Raw genomic sequence first — 13,050 nt, forward strand, 5'->3', positions numbered from 1 at the left:
GATTTATTGTAGAGATGCGGTCTCGCCAAGTTGCCCAGGTGGGTCTCGAACCCACGGGCTCAAGCAATCTACTTACCTCAGCCTCCCAAAGCGTGGGATTACAGGCTGAGCCACCGAGCCCGACTGAACCACTTTAATTTAAACCAGGCTCTTGGCCAGTGTGGTCCCTGAGGCGAGAGAGTGAGGGAGTTGTGTGGACTGAATCCATTGTATCTGTGAAGACTTCCTGTGTGAGGTCCCTGCTGCCAAGGCTCCAAACTGGTGCTGGTCCCAGACAGGTGGAGGTGGGGCAGGGCAGCCTCTTTCTCCCGGGCCAGGAGCATGTGCTGCTGCCCTCCCCAAGACTGGCCCTCATGTGCTGCTTCCAGGCAGTCACGACTGCATTCCACAGCTGCCTCCTGGCCTGGGTCTGGCTTTCCTCGCTTCTCCCAGACGACTCGCCATATGCCTCAGTGCTGCCTGACGTGGGAGGGTGCTCTCGCCCAGCACGCATTCACTGTGGCTCTGAGCCCCTGGGTGAGCGGAGTGGCTCTCCAGGCACAAGCGGGTACCGCAGCCTGGCCGTCCAAATGGCTGTCCAAATGCCTGCAGCTTCTAGGCACCGGAGAACGGACAGAGCCAGGGCAGCGGGGGCAGGAAGTTAAGTGGCAAATGAAGAAGTCCTCTGGAGTTCACATCCTGACCTGTATTGTGGGTCACACTCGCTGGTGGGCCCAGGGAACGTGCTGGGACCCGACTGCCAAAGTGAGTAACTGACTCAAGTGTGGAAGTAAAATGCAGGGATCTCTCCCCCACTACAGCTCCCCACCCCCTACCTCCCCGGGCTCCCTAGTTTATGGTAATGGTAACTCAGTAACTGCAAACTCTCAGCGGTGTTAAAATCGCATGAGGAAGAAAAATGTATGCTGCAAAAATAGCACAGAGTAGATTTTCAAAAAATTAAGTGCCATTTTTAGCACCGCATTCCACCTCTGATAGTGTAGAAAATTGAGAACCCACTGTCAGGCCCTCGGTCCCCTTGGAAGATGGCACCATCCAGGCTTTTCATGGTCCAACACACACACACTCATACCCTGAAACACACTCACACACTCACACTCAAACCCTCACAAACACTCCCTCATATACTCTTGCACTGAAATTCACAGTCTTGCATTCAGACACACCCCAAACACTGTCTCAAACGCTGACTCTCAGCCCCACTCTCACATACTCAAACACATTTCCTCACATACACACACACACACACACACACACACACACACACACACACACACACACACACATTCCACACCCCTCTGAGCTGAGTGAGACTCTTGCCCTTGACACCTGCAAAGCCTCAAAGTGATGCCTGGCTGCGTCCCCTGCAAGGGAGAGCCAGGGTGTCCCTCAGCAGGTTCTCGGCTTGGCCGGGCTGAGCTCATAGCTCCTAGCACTCAGACTATGGACTCTGGAGTCAGATGCCCCGGGTTCGAGTTCTGGCTCTCCTGCCATTGCTTTGTGACCTTTACCCACTGCTCTTTCTTTCTGTGTCTCAGTTTCATCACTTGTAAAAGGAGGATGGTATAATACCCACCTCATAGGGCTGTAGTGAGAATTCATTGTGTTTCCAGATAAAGCATTTATCTGGAAAGCACTTTTTTTTGTTCTGAGTCGAGGTCTCACTTTTTCACCCAGGCTGGAGTGCAGTAACAGTCACGGCTCACTGCATCCTCAAACTCCTGGGCTCAAACAATCCTTCCTCCTCAGCCTCCCAAGTAGCTGGGATTACAGGCATATGCCACCACGACTGGCTAACTTTTTAAATTTTTTTAGCAGAGATGAGTCACTGTGTTACCCAGGCTGACCTCAAACTCCTGGGCTCAAACAATCCTTCTACCTCAGCCTCTCAAAGTGCTGGGATTACGGGCATGAGCCACCACAGGAAAGCACTCTTTTTTTTTTTTTTTTTGAGTTGGAGTCTCACTCTGTCGCCCAGACTGGAATGCAGTGGCCGCTCCCAGCCACCGCAGCCTCAACCTGCTGGGCTCCGGCGATCCTTCTGCTTCAGCCTTCCAAGCAGCCGGAACTACAGGTGTGTACTGCTGCGCCTGGCTAATTTTTTTTTATTTATTGTAGAGATGAGGCCTCGCCAAGTTGCCCAGGCGGGTCTCAAATCCGTGGACTCAGGCAATTCACTCACTTCGGTCTTGCAAAGCGTGGGATTACAGGCTGAGTCACCAAACCCGGCCAGGAAAGCACTCTTAAGTGTTGGCTGCCACTGCCCCTGTGGTTGTTCTCGGCATCTGCCCCTAAATCATCAGCCCAAGGCCAGAGCAAGAATTCAGCATCTGACTAGGACTGAGGGAGAGCAACTGTGATCGTTCTCTTGTGGCTGTGATGAATCAGCACACATTTAGTGACTTAAAGCAACCTAGATGTATTCTCTTGTAGTTCTAGAGGGCAGAAGCCTGAAATTGTGTTCACTGGGCTAAAGTCAAGATGTCCACAGGGCCACGCACCCTCTGAGGCTCTCGGGGGAAACCAGAGCCATGTGTCTTGCCTTTCCAGCTTCTAGAGCTGCATTCCTCACGCTCCATGACCTTTGGCCCTTTCCCCAGCCTCAAAGCCAGCAGGGAGCATCTTGCTTCTGATGAATCTTTACCGTCTTCCTCTGGAGTCGGATCTCCCTCTTTAGGTTCTCTAGAGAATCTTTGCCATTGCATTTAGGGCCCACCTGGATGATCCATCTTCAAACCCTCACTTCTTGTCTGTAAAAGTCTCTTTTGCCATAGAAAGTAACAACCAGGCTCTGGGCTCGGGTGTGAACATATGTGGGCTATTATTCATAGAGCCAAGGCAAGAGGAAGCTGTCCTGGGTCCTGGCCCCATGGTATGACTTGGCTAAGTTCCGGACCAACTTGGAGCACCAGCCCAGACCCAAGCAGGCCCCACCAGCACCCCGTACATGCCAGCACCACGCCCTCTGTTCGTCTCCCCAAACAGACTCAGCGGGTAGAGTCAGTGTTCCATTCTCTGCCAGATCCCTACTGCCTGGTACGTGGCAGGCACTGGAAGGTTACCTGTTCATGCATAAAGGTAGGCAGGCCCTGATGTGCCTCGTGTGTCCTTTTAGGCCATGGTGAGTGTCACTGCGGGGAGTGCAAGTGCCACGCAGGTTACATCGGGGACAACTGTAACTGCTCGACAGACATCAACACGTGCCGCGCCAGAGATGGCCAGATCTGCAGCGACCGCGGGCTCTGCCTTTGTGGGCAGTGCCAGTGCACCGAACCTGGGGCCTTTGGGGAGACTTGTGAGAAGTGCCCCACCTGCCCGGATGCGTGCAGCACCAAGAGGTACCGGCCCCACTAACAGCGCCACCTGCACTCCTCACCCAGGCCAGGCCTGTCCTCCAGCTGGGCCGCCCTCAGGACTGGGCAGCCTCAATCCCTATCTCCCGTCTCCTCCACCCACCAGCCTGGCTGGGGAGCAGACCTCTTACTAACAGCAATTAAAACAGTGGTTTTGAAATACCGGTTCCCGGGGGATTCTGTAAGAAAACAGAAACAAAACACAACACAAAAATAAGACTGCTGCTCTGCTCCTAAGCAAATTTAGAAATTACGGGGTTACAGCATTAAATGAAATTGAACTGGTGTTGGTACCAAAAACAGCACCTTCGCAGTGCTTTTACTGTACTATTATTGTGTGTTTTCAAAAGGGAATAGAGTATGCATCTTTCTTCAAGTGAACTTGATCCTCCCCTTGACATCTCCCAAACAGTGTTCCACAGAACACCCGCACGGGAAATGCTGCTTTAAACAAAACGTAATCAGAAGGTAAACTAGAGAGGAAGGCACTCGACCTAGATACGGCATGCCAGAAACCACTGTTATGGCTTTTGAATTTTCTGCTCCATTTATACAGATAATGGAGTGTGGGCTCTGGACTGCAGTGAATGCAGAGATTGTCTAGACATGGCCTGGCCTTCAGTGCCTCGGCCGCCGGCTCACGTGGCTGTGCCGACCTCCTCCACAGCCCAGCCCCTCACGCCCCGCCAGAGTGCAAATGAGAGGGGATGGCAGAACAATGCCCCTGGAAAGCAGGAGTGACATCTGCTCTTGAAGTTGCCTGGAGAAACAGCTGTGTCATCACTACCCATACTGAGGAATGGGCGGAGGGAGGCAGGGACACAGAGGGTCAGAAACAAATCGTTATACAAATGCTGATCCTCTCTGGCTGAGGAACGCCACTGTGTGATTTTCTCTTGGCAGATTTCCCTTCCAAATGTCTGGCCCCCGCTGATAATCAAATGAGTTCATGCTCTCTGAGCCTGCAGCGGCTGCTGGTCAGTCTATGCTCAGAAACATTCTGGGTGATAGAACCCCTGGTTGGATGCTTGCCACAAATAGTCCAGCCGTGGGTAATTGAAAGCTGGGTGCAGATGGAGAGACAAAATAGACAGGGCCAGATTTTAATTTGTTTAATTGGAGGGGATGCAGGGAAGTCAGGGAGAAGAAAAACAGATCCACTTGAGATCTGCTGAGAGCAGAGACACAACCGAGATGCAACTAGAAACGGCCAGGGAAGGAGGTTAGGGTCCTGGGTCTGGAGCCCAAATGACTGTATCCATTTAAGCATGGACTCCGCTTTACCAACATTCTGTGCCTGAGGGAGGTGCCCCCACCCCCAGCTCCCACCGGCAGAACCTTTTTGAGTCTCTGCTCCCTGTCCTTGGGGCACCGAGGCCAAGCTAAGATAACACTCAGGGAATCCATAAAAGGAGATAAGGCCCCAGCTTTCTTTCCTGTGGAGCTGCTGGGTTGGCTTTAGGTAAGTTGATTTAGGCTCAGGGGAAAACAACCGGAGCTTTGAGTGTTTAAAGTATTTATTTTCTAGAAGTCATTGATCTGAAGATTTATTATCCGTAGCATGATACCAAAGGAGCAAGAAGAGCAAAGAGATGCCATAAGGCAGCATCACTGGTCCTTGTTTGTCTCTGGGCCACACTGACCCTCTGTCTCTTTCACAGCCTAGTTGAAACTTTTGGTATAAACAAAGTCCTTTTGATAGTGACTTCTATCAGGGTGTTTTTTTTTTTTCTTTTCACTTGCTGCTTCCCTAAGAGCCATCAAGTTTTGAATGTCCTGTGTCCTTTTTTTTCCTGGGGGTTCAGGGCAGTCAATCTCCATTTTCTAGAACTAACCAAACACACCCTTCACTTTGGGTGAGTTCACACTCAGCCCCAGCTGATTTCAATTAAGAGACTCTCTGAGCAAAGTCTCTCTAAACAACGTTTTTTTTTTAAAGGGCAGACTTATTTTAGTACATGATTGCAATATACTTTTCAACCAGTACATGGAACATACAAGTTAGACTGATGTGTCCACATGGGTAATTAGGCAACATTTCCTGGAAGTGGCCTGGAGCTGTGCTTTAACAGCAGAGCATCAGATGGCAGGCCCAGAGATTCCAGGCTGGAAGTGGAAGCGGCCATCGTTTTTGCAGTATGCTAATCCTGGAGGCTGACGGAGGAGCCGCTGGGTCAGCATGAATGGCCAGAGCCGGCGCTGCCCCTTCCTGGCCCCCCAGCCAATCTCAGTTGCCTGCTCTCTGGGGCTATGACCAGCAAGCATTACAGCTGTTTCTACCTCCAGAACCCTTCCATGAAGCCAGTCCCAAGAGAGTGGAATGTTGGGGCCGGTTCTGGGATGGCTGAATTCTTAAGCATATGGGACCCTGTTCAGGAAGTCTTATCCATTTTCTCTATCTCACCACTTGCCCATTTCTTCTTAAAGTTCAGAAAGTGATGAGAGTCTTGGGGTGGGCCCTATCTGAGAGGCTGGGCACCTGGGTGCCCCACCCAGTTCTACCCTTGACTCCTCCCAGCCTTGTTTCCTCTGTAAAATGTGGGCCTCATTGAATCGGTGTCTGAGCTCCCTTCTGGTTCTGACATTTCACTTCACAGTTTCTTCCCTGGAAACATTTAGTAATGGACCCCTAAATCCCAAGGAATTAAAAAACAGATAAATAGGCAGCTCATAATATATAGAGGTAGTACGTCCCTCTATATTTTTTGACAGAGCTTTCCAGACACACAGCCTCCATGGGGTGGACAGGACAGTTGTCCCCCATTTAGCCGAGGTTCTGTGAGATCAATCCCTGCACTCTGGTGGCCTCCCTAGCACACCTAGTTCTTGAGTCTTAACCCAGTTTCCTGAGGGGCCACTCCTGGAGCTCTCAGCCTCCTTGAAGACCACCGAGCGCCACTGCATCACAATGTCCCTTGAGTTACACGCCAGCTGTGTTGTTTCACCCCAACCCACTCCTGCCCAGAGTTTGGACCTCACCATCCTCTGTGTGCTCAGCCCTATCCCCCAGCCCACCAGAGGAGACAGGGACTCCCGCCCTGCCACATCGATCCCTTGGCCAAAGCTGAGCTTCCCCACCCTGTGTCCTCAGGGGTCCTGTGCTCCCTAATGTCTCCTCAGATGGAGGGAGAACACCTGGAACTGGGTTTTGACTGTGGAAGGTACAATAATAACCATTTAACCGAACTCTGTAAATATTTTCATGCACTATCGGATTTAAACTGCCAGCCAGAGGTGGGAGGAGAGGGAGTCAAAGTGAAGCCTCCTGCTATAAAACGGGTTCCCTGAGGGGAACCTGTAGCTTGTGCTAAAATCTAGTGTAGACCGGTTAAGGGGTAAGTGGACAGCAGGGACCCGGGAAACCTGGCAGGTGGGCTCTGTCTGGAATGGAGAAAGGGGCTGGGACTGGGGGCTTCTCCCAGACAGCGATCCTTGCACATCTGTCCAAATCACCTGGGATGGCCCAACCCCAGAGATGGGGATTCCATGGGTGTGGTGGGGCCCGGGCACTGGAATTTCTCTCCAGAACCCCAGAGAGTCTAAGGTGCAGAAGGTTGAGACCCCTGCCCTGGGCGATGACCAGGGTGGGATTCTGGGAATTAGGACCATGAGGAGGCATCATGCTCTGGCCTTGGGAGTGCCAGGATTTCAGGGGTGGCGGGACGGAAATACAGTTTTTTAATTACCCAGAAACCTCTTGCTTGAAGCAGACTCCTTAGCCAGCACCTGGTGTCAGAATACAAAAGGTCTGTGATTTGACATGTAGACCGGACAGGCCTGAATCACATGCACTCCCCAAGAGCCCAAAGGCTTCCCTCCGTAACAACAAGAAGCAGAAACATTCTCTGGGGCTGAACATCTGAAGACGCCAAAGCCTTCCAGGTGGGGAGCTGTGTGTGGGACGGTCCTGTAGCGTCTAATGCCTGCGTTATTTCCTCTTTTCCAAAGAGATTGTGTTGAGTGCTTGCTGCTTCACTCAGGAAAACCTGACAATCAGACCTGCCAAACCCTGTGCAAGGACGAGGTGATCACGTGGGTGGACACCATCGGTGAGTGTGCCGGCTGGCCCTAGGTGGCCACCCCCTTAGGACCTTGGAAGGCACCTTGAGACTTTCTCCTTTGTGGAGAGAGGGTGGTTTTAGCCTTGAGTTGGGAAGCACAGCCTAGGCTTCCTTACCATGACTGCGGGCTCCCCACGAGGACACGATGCTAGAACCCTTATCCACTGCTAATGGGAGTGTCAGTGGTCCAGACACTTTGGAAATCTGCTTGGCAGTTTCCTAAAAGGTCAAATATAGAACCACCACACAATCCAACAAGTCCACTCCCAGGTATATGCCCAAGAGAACGGGGTCCTTATGTCCACACAAATCTTCATAGCAATGTTATTCACCATAGTCAGAAATTGGAAACAACACAGATATCTATCAACTGATAAATGAAAACAGTGCAATCTATCCACATGACTGAATGCCACGGAGCCATAAAGAGGTGGGCAGTGCTGCCGTGTGAGTGAGCCATGCAGATGGCACCCAAGTGAGAGAAGCCAGGCAGCAAAGGACACGTGTGAATCTGTTTAGATGAAATGTCCAATGTAGGCAAAGCCATGGAGACAGAAAGTAGATTGGCGAAGTAGATTGGTGTGGCCAGTGCTTGGGGAGAGGAGGGAATTGGGATTGACTATTGACGGCGATAATCTCTTCCTGGGGTGATGAAATGTTCCAGAACTAGTGGGAATGGTTGCACAACATGGTGACTTCACTAAAACCACTGATTGTGCACTTCAAAATGGTTAAAATAACGTGGGGAGTGAAAGATTATATACCTTGAAAGGGAATGTGCATGGCAGGCTCCCCACCACCTTGACATCTGGCTTCTGCAAACTCTGCCCAATCCCACCCCCTGCTGCCTCTCTGCCTTAGTCCTGATGTACCTCTTCGGTAGACTTCCTTGTTCCTGCCTCTCTGGTTTTGGCTTGCTGTTTTGTCAAACCATGGCTTCTGAGTACTTGAGTCATGTGTGCATCCAGCATGCATTCACTGAGCACCAGCTGTGTACCAGGTGTTGTCTGCCCCTGGGGAGTCGTGGAGAGCCCCAGTCCAGGCCCTCACATGCCCAACTTCCTGCCCCTGCATCTGTTTTGCTGCACAGGGCCGGAGTGATCTCAGGTTCTGCCTGCAGACCCAGGCCAGTTGTCCCCAACTAGGCACACGTGATCAGAGAAGGAAAAGCCACCTCCCGGATCCCACGAATTGATTGGCTCGGTTTGTAGTGATGACAGCCATTCATGCATGGCTGCTTCCCAATCCCGCTCTCTGAGATGGACTAGCAGAGAAAGTTTATGTTCAAATTCATCGTGTACCCTTTGCCTGCCTTCTCCTAGGCCTTTTTTTCTTTTTTTTTTGTTGAGTTGGATTCTCACTCGGTCGCCCAGACTGGAGTGCAGTGGCCGCTCCCGACCACTGCAGCCTCAACCTGCTGGGCTCCGGCGATCCTTCCACCTCAGCCTTCCGAGGAGCCGGAACTACAGGCGTGCGCTACCATGCCCGGCTGATTTTTTTTTTAAATTTATTGTAGAGATGAGGTCTCGCTGTCCAGGCAGGTCTCGAACCCGCGGGCTCAAGCAATCCACTCACCTCAGCCTCCCAAAGGTGTGGGATTACAGGCTGAGCCACCGAGTCCAGCTTAGGCCTTTTTTTCATATGTACATGACACACTCACATTTGCTCAGTCCAGGCTATGACTAGGGGCTGAGAGAAAAAGTCCAGGCCTTCGTGTCCGATGACCACACTCATTTGTCTGCTTCCAGGTTAGAGCTCCTTTGAGCAACAGGGTTAAAGGGGCAAAGCTGAAACACACACGTCAGAACATTAGCCTTGCCTTGCTCTTCAGGACCAGTTTGCCATGGCTGCCTAATTCCCTCATCCTTTGCTCCCAACTTAGCTTCCCCTAGTTCCTCTCCCTCCTAGAAATTCATCTTCTAACCCCCACCCCCCACCGAGCCTTGGAATGCAGGTAATGCCTGGACCTCAGGGCTCATGTGGTGTGGGGGCAGGGAGGAGTCGAGGCAGCTTGAAGAAGGGACTTCTGAATGAGGAGAGAGGCCAGTGGCGGTGGCGTTGGGGGCTGGACCTGGGAATGCCCTGACCTCAGCACTGGCTCACTTTACCTCAGGGTGTGGGTCCCAGTCTCCTGCCCAGCTGTCCTCATCACGCTGTGGCTCTTTTTGACTGTACGTCCTAGGAAGGAGCTGACTCGGCCTCTGCAGCTGGCCCTCAGCCCCGAGTGGCCTGGGCTGTTTCCCCATGTGAACTCTCACTCGGTTGGGCCCCGCAAAGGAACAGGGTGGCTCTTCCTTTTCTTTATCTCTTTCATTTCCATGGCAGACTCCACTCACCCATCCCCACCCCACCCCCAAACCATTCAAAGTTTCTTTTATCTCATATTATCACCAGCAAACACTGAAGAGGTTTGACGATCCTCTAATGCATTCCACGTGTCCCCAGAGCCATCTAAGCTCAGCACTGGGCCTGCGTTCTTGAGTGAGAAGCCCGAACTCCTCGTCAAATGCCCAGCCTCTCCATCAAGGCTGTCTGCCCCCCCACTCCGGCCCCTTCCTTCTTTGAGGTGCTTGTCTCCCTGCCCCGACCATCAGTAGCTTGGGTTGCTCAGAGAGACACACAGGACAGGATATTCCTGCTTGCTTCTCTCGCAGTGAAAGATGACCAGGAGGCTGTGCTGTGTTTCTACAAAACTGCCAAGGACTGCGTCATGATGTTCACCTACGCTGAGCTCTCCAATGGGAAATCGAATCTGACGGTGCTCAGGGAGCCAGGTGGGTGAGGGCCGTGAGGGGCTCGGCCTCCACAGCCAGCCCTGGGCTTCTGATTGCTGATGCCATTTCCTCCTCTAGAGGCATTGCCCATTTTTCTTCATGTCTTTTTTAAATGCCAGGGAGAGGAGGGATAGAATTCCTTAGGAAGAGCAGATCTGAGGCCACCGTTGCCTACTCCTAGAGTTTAGAAGAAAGATGGTGGCACAGCTGGAGACCCACTGCTGGGACAGAGCTTGGTGGGACAGGGGTCAGGACAATGGGAGGCACAGGAGGATACGACCCTGCCCCTGGGGAGGGTCTCATCCTGGAGGATACTGAGCAAAGGATGAAAGTAGACTGCACAGCTGATGGTGGGAGCTGCTGTGTCCAGGGAGGGTGAACCTGGACAATAGGGGCTGGGGAGGGGCTGGACCATCGGAGCTGGGTGGGGCATTGCTCCCATTCGGGAGCATCCTGGTACGAACTCAGCCCTGGCCAGGCCGGTGCTGCTTCCAATGTGGATTCTAAGAAGGACAGATGGAGCATTGTGTTAAACATTCCTGTCTGCTGCCATGCTCAGTTCAGCTTTAATATGAATACTGACATTCTGCCTCTGCTTGGACCCAGGGACCAATAGCCTTTGCCTTAGAGTAACTGGGACTTTTAGAGCACCCCTTATGTTCTTCTTAGCGGGGATGAAGGAGCAAAAAAAAAATTTGCTCTCTTCAATCAATAGCGTGGCAAACAATTTTTCCAAATTGGGCCCAACCATGTAATGTGGCCTTCCTGGGGCCAGAGGCAGAAGGAAGTGTGTGGTGGTAGCCCAGGATGCTTGCCTGGAAGAGTAAGGCTTTGTTTCCAAGTGCTGTCTTTGCGGTTCTTTGAAAATAAGTACATTTGTTCCAAGGGATGCCACACTAAAGGCTGACAAATGTTGGCACCCAGCCCAGGTCTTGTGGAAGTGGCTTCATGCTCTCTCCTGCCTGCCTGGTCTGCTCCCGAAACCATTTACACGAGAGCTCAGCCGTGGTCTAGCGCCCTCTGCTGGAGGCCAGGCCGGGCTAGGATGTGGGGAAATGCAGCCCGGTACCAGGGCCCTCATCCCTACTTTGCCACCAACTTGCTGTGTGACCTTGAAACAGTCCCTTTTGGAATCTGCACGTTGGGGAAACCTCCCCGCCTCCCACCCCAGGTCTCCCAGAAACAATGTGAGGGTGGGGGTGGGGGTGGAAGACCCTTGGAAGGGGCGCACCTTTCATTTCAGACATGCCTGAGGTTGGGGGAGGGGCGTGGTGATGTTGGTGGCTCTGCTCACCATGTCTCCTGGTCCCCTCCAGAGTGTGGGACCGCTCCCAACGCCATGACCATCCTCTTGGCTGTGGTCGGCAGCATCCTTCTGATCGGGATTGCCCTCCTGGCCATCTGGAAGCTGCTCGTCACCATCCACGACCGGAGGGAGTTTGCAAAGTTCCAGAGCGAGCGATCCAGGGCCCGCTATGAAATGGTAAGCTGGTAGGAAGCAGGAAGGAGAAGGGACTTTGGGCCTAGACGCCTGAGTTCAGCCTTACGTTAGCGATAAAAGTCTGCAGACATCGTTGGCATTAAAATCAAAGAATCAACACCTGAAAGGTGGTGCCCAGTTCTGGGCAGCAAGAATTGCACTGCCCCGGTGTGGAGTGGTCTGTGCGGAGCCCTTCCCCAGGCCCAGATCAGAAGTGTCATGGAGGCCGAGGTGCCAGGCACAGCTGCAGCAGGAAAAGTCTGACCAGTCTCGGAGAGACACCCACAGGAAAAGAGCTCGGCTTCTTTTAGTCTGTTACAGTATTCATACACCTAAGTCCCGTCACCAGGCAGTCTGCAGGTTCCTGAAGGACTGAGCGCACAGTAGGCAGCCGTTGAATCCCCAGAGTTAGTTTCTGCTAAAGCTGGAGGGGACTTGAGAGACCACCTACCCAACCCCTCATTCCAGAGATGAAGAGTGGAGGCGGAGAAGGCAAGGGACTCTCCCAGGGACACAGCTGTCCTGAAGCCCAAGGTCGTCACCTCCCACCTTTGTGCACTGCCTGGGCCTGGCCTTGGCTTACTGGGTGGCTGACCTGGGAAGGCGTCCGGGGCCTGAGGCTGTGGGTTTGAATGAATGAACTAACTTCTGTGTCCTCTTCCCTTCTGGGTTCTGTAGGCTTCAAACCCTCTGTACAGGAAACCCATCTCCACACACACTGTGGATTTCACCTTCAACAAGTTCAACAAATCCTACAATGGCACAGTGGACTGATGTCTCCTCCTCCTGGGGCTGAGAAGGGTACTCACGGAAAAGTCAGACTGAAATGCCTTGAACAGCTACTCGACTTGATCCTGCCTAGGCAAGCGCAGAGAAGACCCTCCGGCCAGCCTGGGCAAGGAGCCCGTTGCCTGCGTGGCAAGGTGTGGAGCCACACGAGGTGGCGTCCCCTCCAAGCCCGGGAAAAGCAAGGGGACCTGGACGCTCTCAGCTTCCCCGGCTCGATGTCTCAGTGAACTGCTGAGATGCTGGGCTTCCCCTGCTTTCCAGGAGGACTAGGCCTCTGCCCAGCCAGATGAGAAGGCTACTGAGAAGGGCCAGTGTGTGTGAGACCAGCTTACAGTCCGACCTTTTTCACATTGATCATTTTTATATGCAATAAAAAGATCGCGCATTTACGGTGTAGCTCTGATCACTGAGAGTTTCCTGCCTGGTGTCCGTGCCTCGCACAGAGGTGTTGGTGAAAGGGTTGTTGAGATGCCTGTGACTGGTACCTAGCTTGCAAATGTCAATGTTCCTCTTCTGTCCGCGTTTGTTTAGTACTTGTGTCATGAAAAAGAAAGAGATTGTTGGGATTGGAAGTAAAGATTAAAACCAAAAGA

General features: G+C 52.5%; 1 protein-coding gene across 1 annotated transcript in view; it reads left to right on the forward strand.

Moving 5' to 3' along the window:
* ITGB5 (integrin subunit beta 5) overlaps nucleotides 1-13,050 on the forward strand; it is a 124,646-nt gene extending 111,596 nt beyond the window's left edge. The window contains exons 13-17 of the mRNA XM_021706355.1: nucleotides 3,116-3,338; nucleotides 7,302-7,402; nucleotides 10,069-10,188; nucleotides 11,505-11,671; nucleotides 12,347-13,050. Coding sequence (XP_021562030.1) covers nucleotides 3,116-3,338; nucleotides 7,302-7,402; nucleotides 10,069-10,188; nucleotides 11,505-11,671; nucleotides 12,347-12,442 — 707 coding nt within the window. The 3' untranslated portion in view covers nucleotides 12,443-13,050. The remainder of the gene's footprint in view (nucleotides 1-3,115; nucleotides 3,339-7,301; nucleotides 7,403-10,068; nucleotides 10,189-11,504; nucleotides 11,672-12,346) is intronic.

Source organism: Carlito syrichta, unplaced genomic scaffold (assembly GCF_000164805.1).
Source record: "Carlito syrichta isolate Samal-C Ts95f unplaced genomic scaffold, Tarsius_syrichta-2.0.1 Scaffold315477, whole genome shotgun sequence".
In the NCBI taxonomy this organism is placed as follows: Eukaryota; Metazoa; Chordata; class Mammalia; order Primates; family Tarsiidae; genus Carlito; species Carlito syrichta.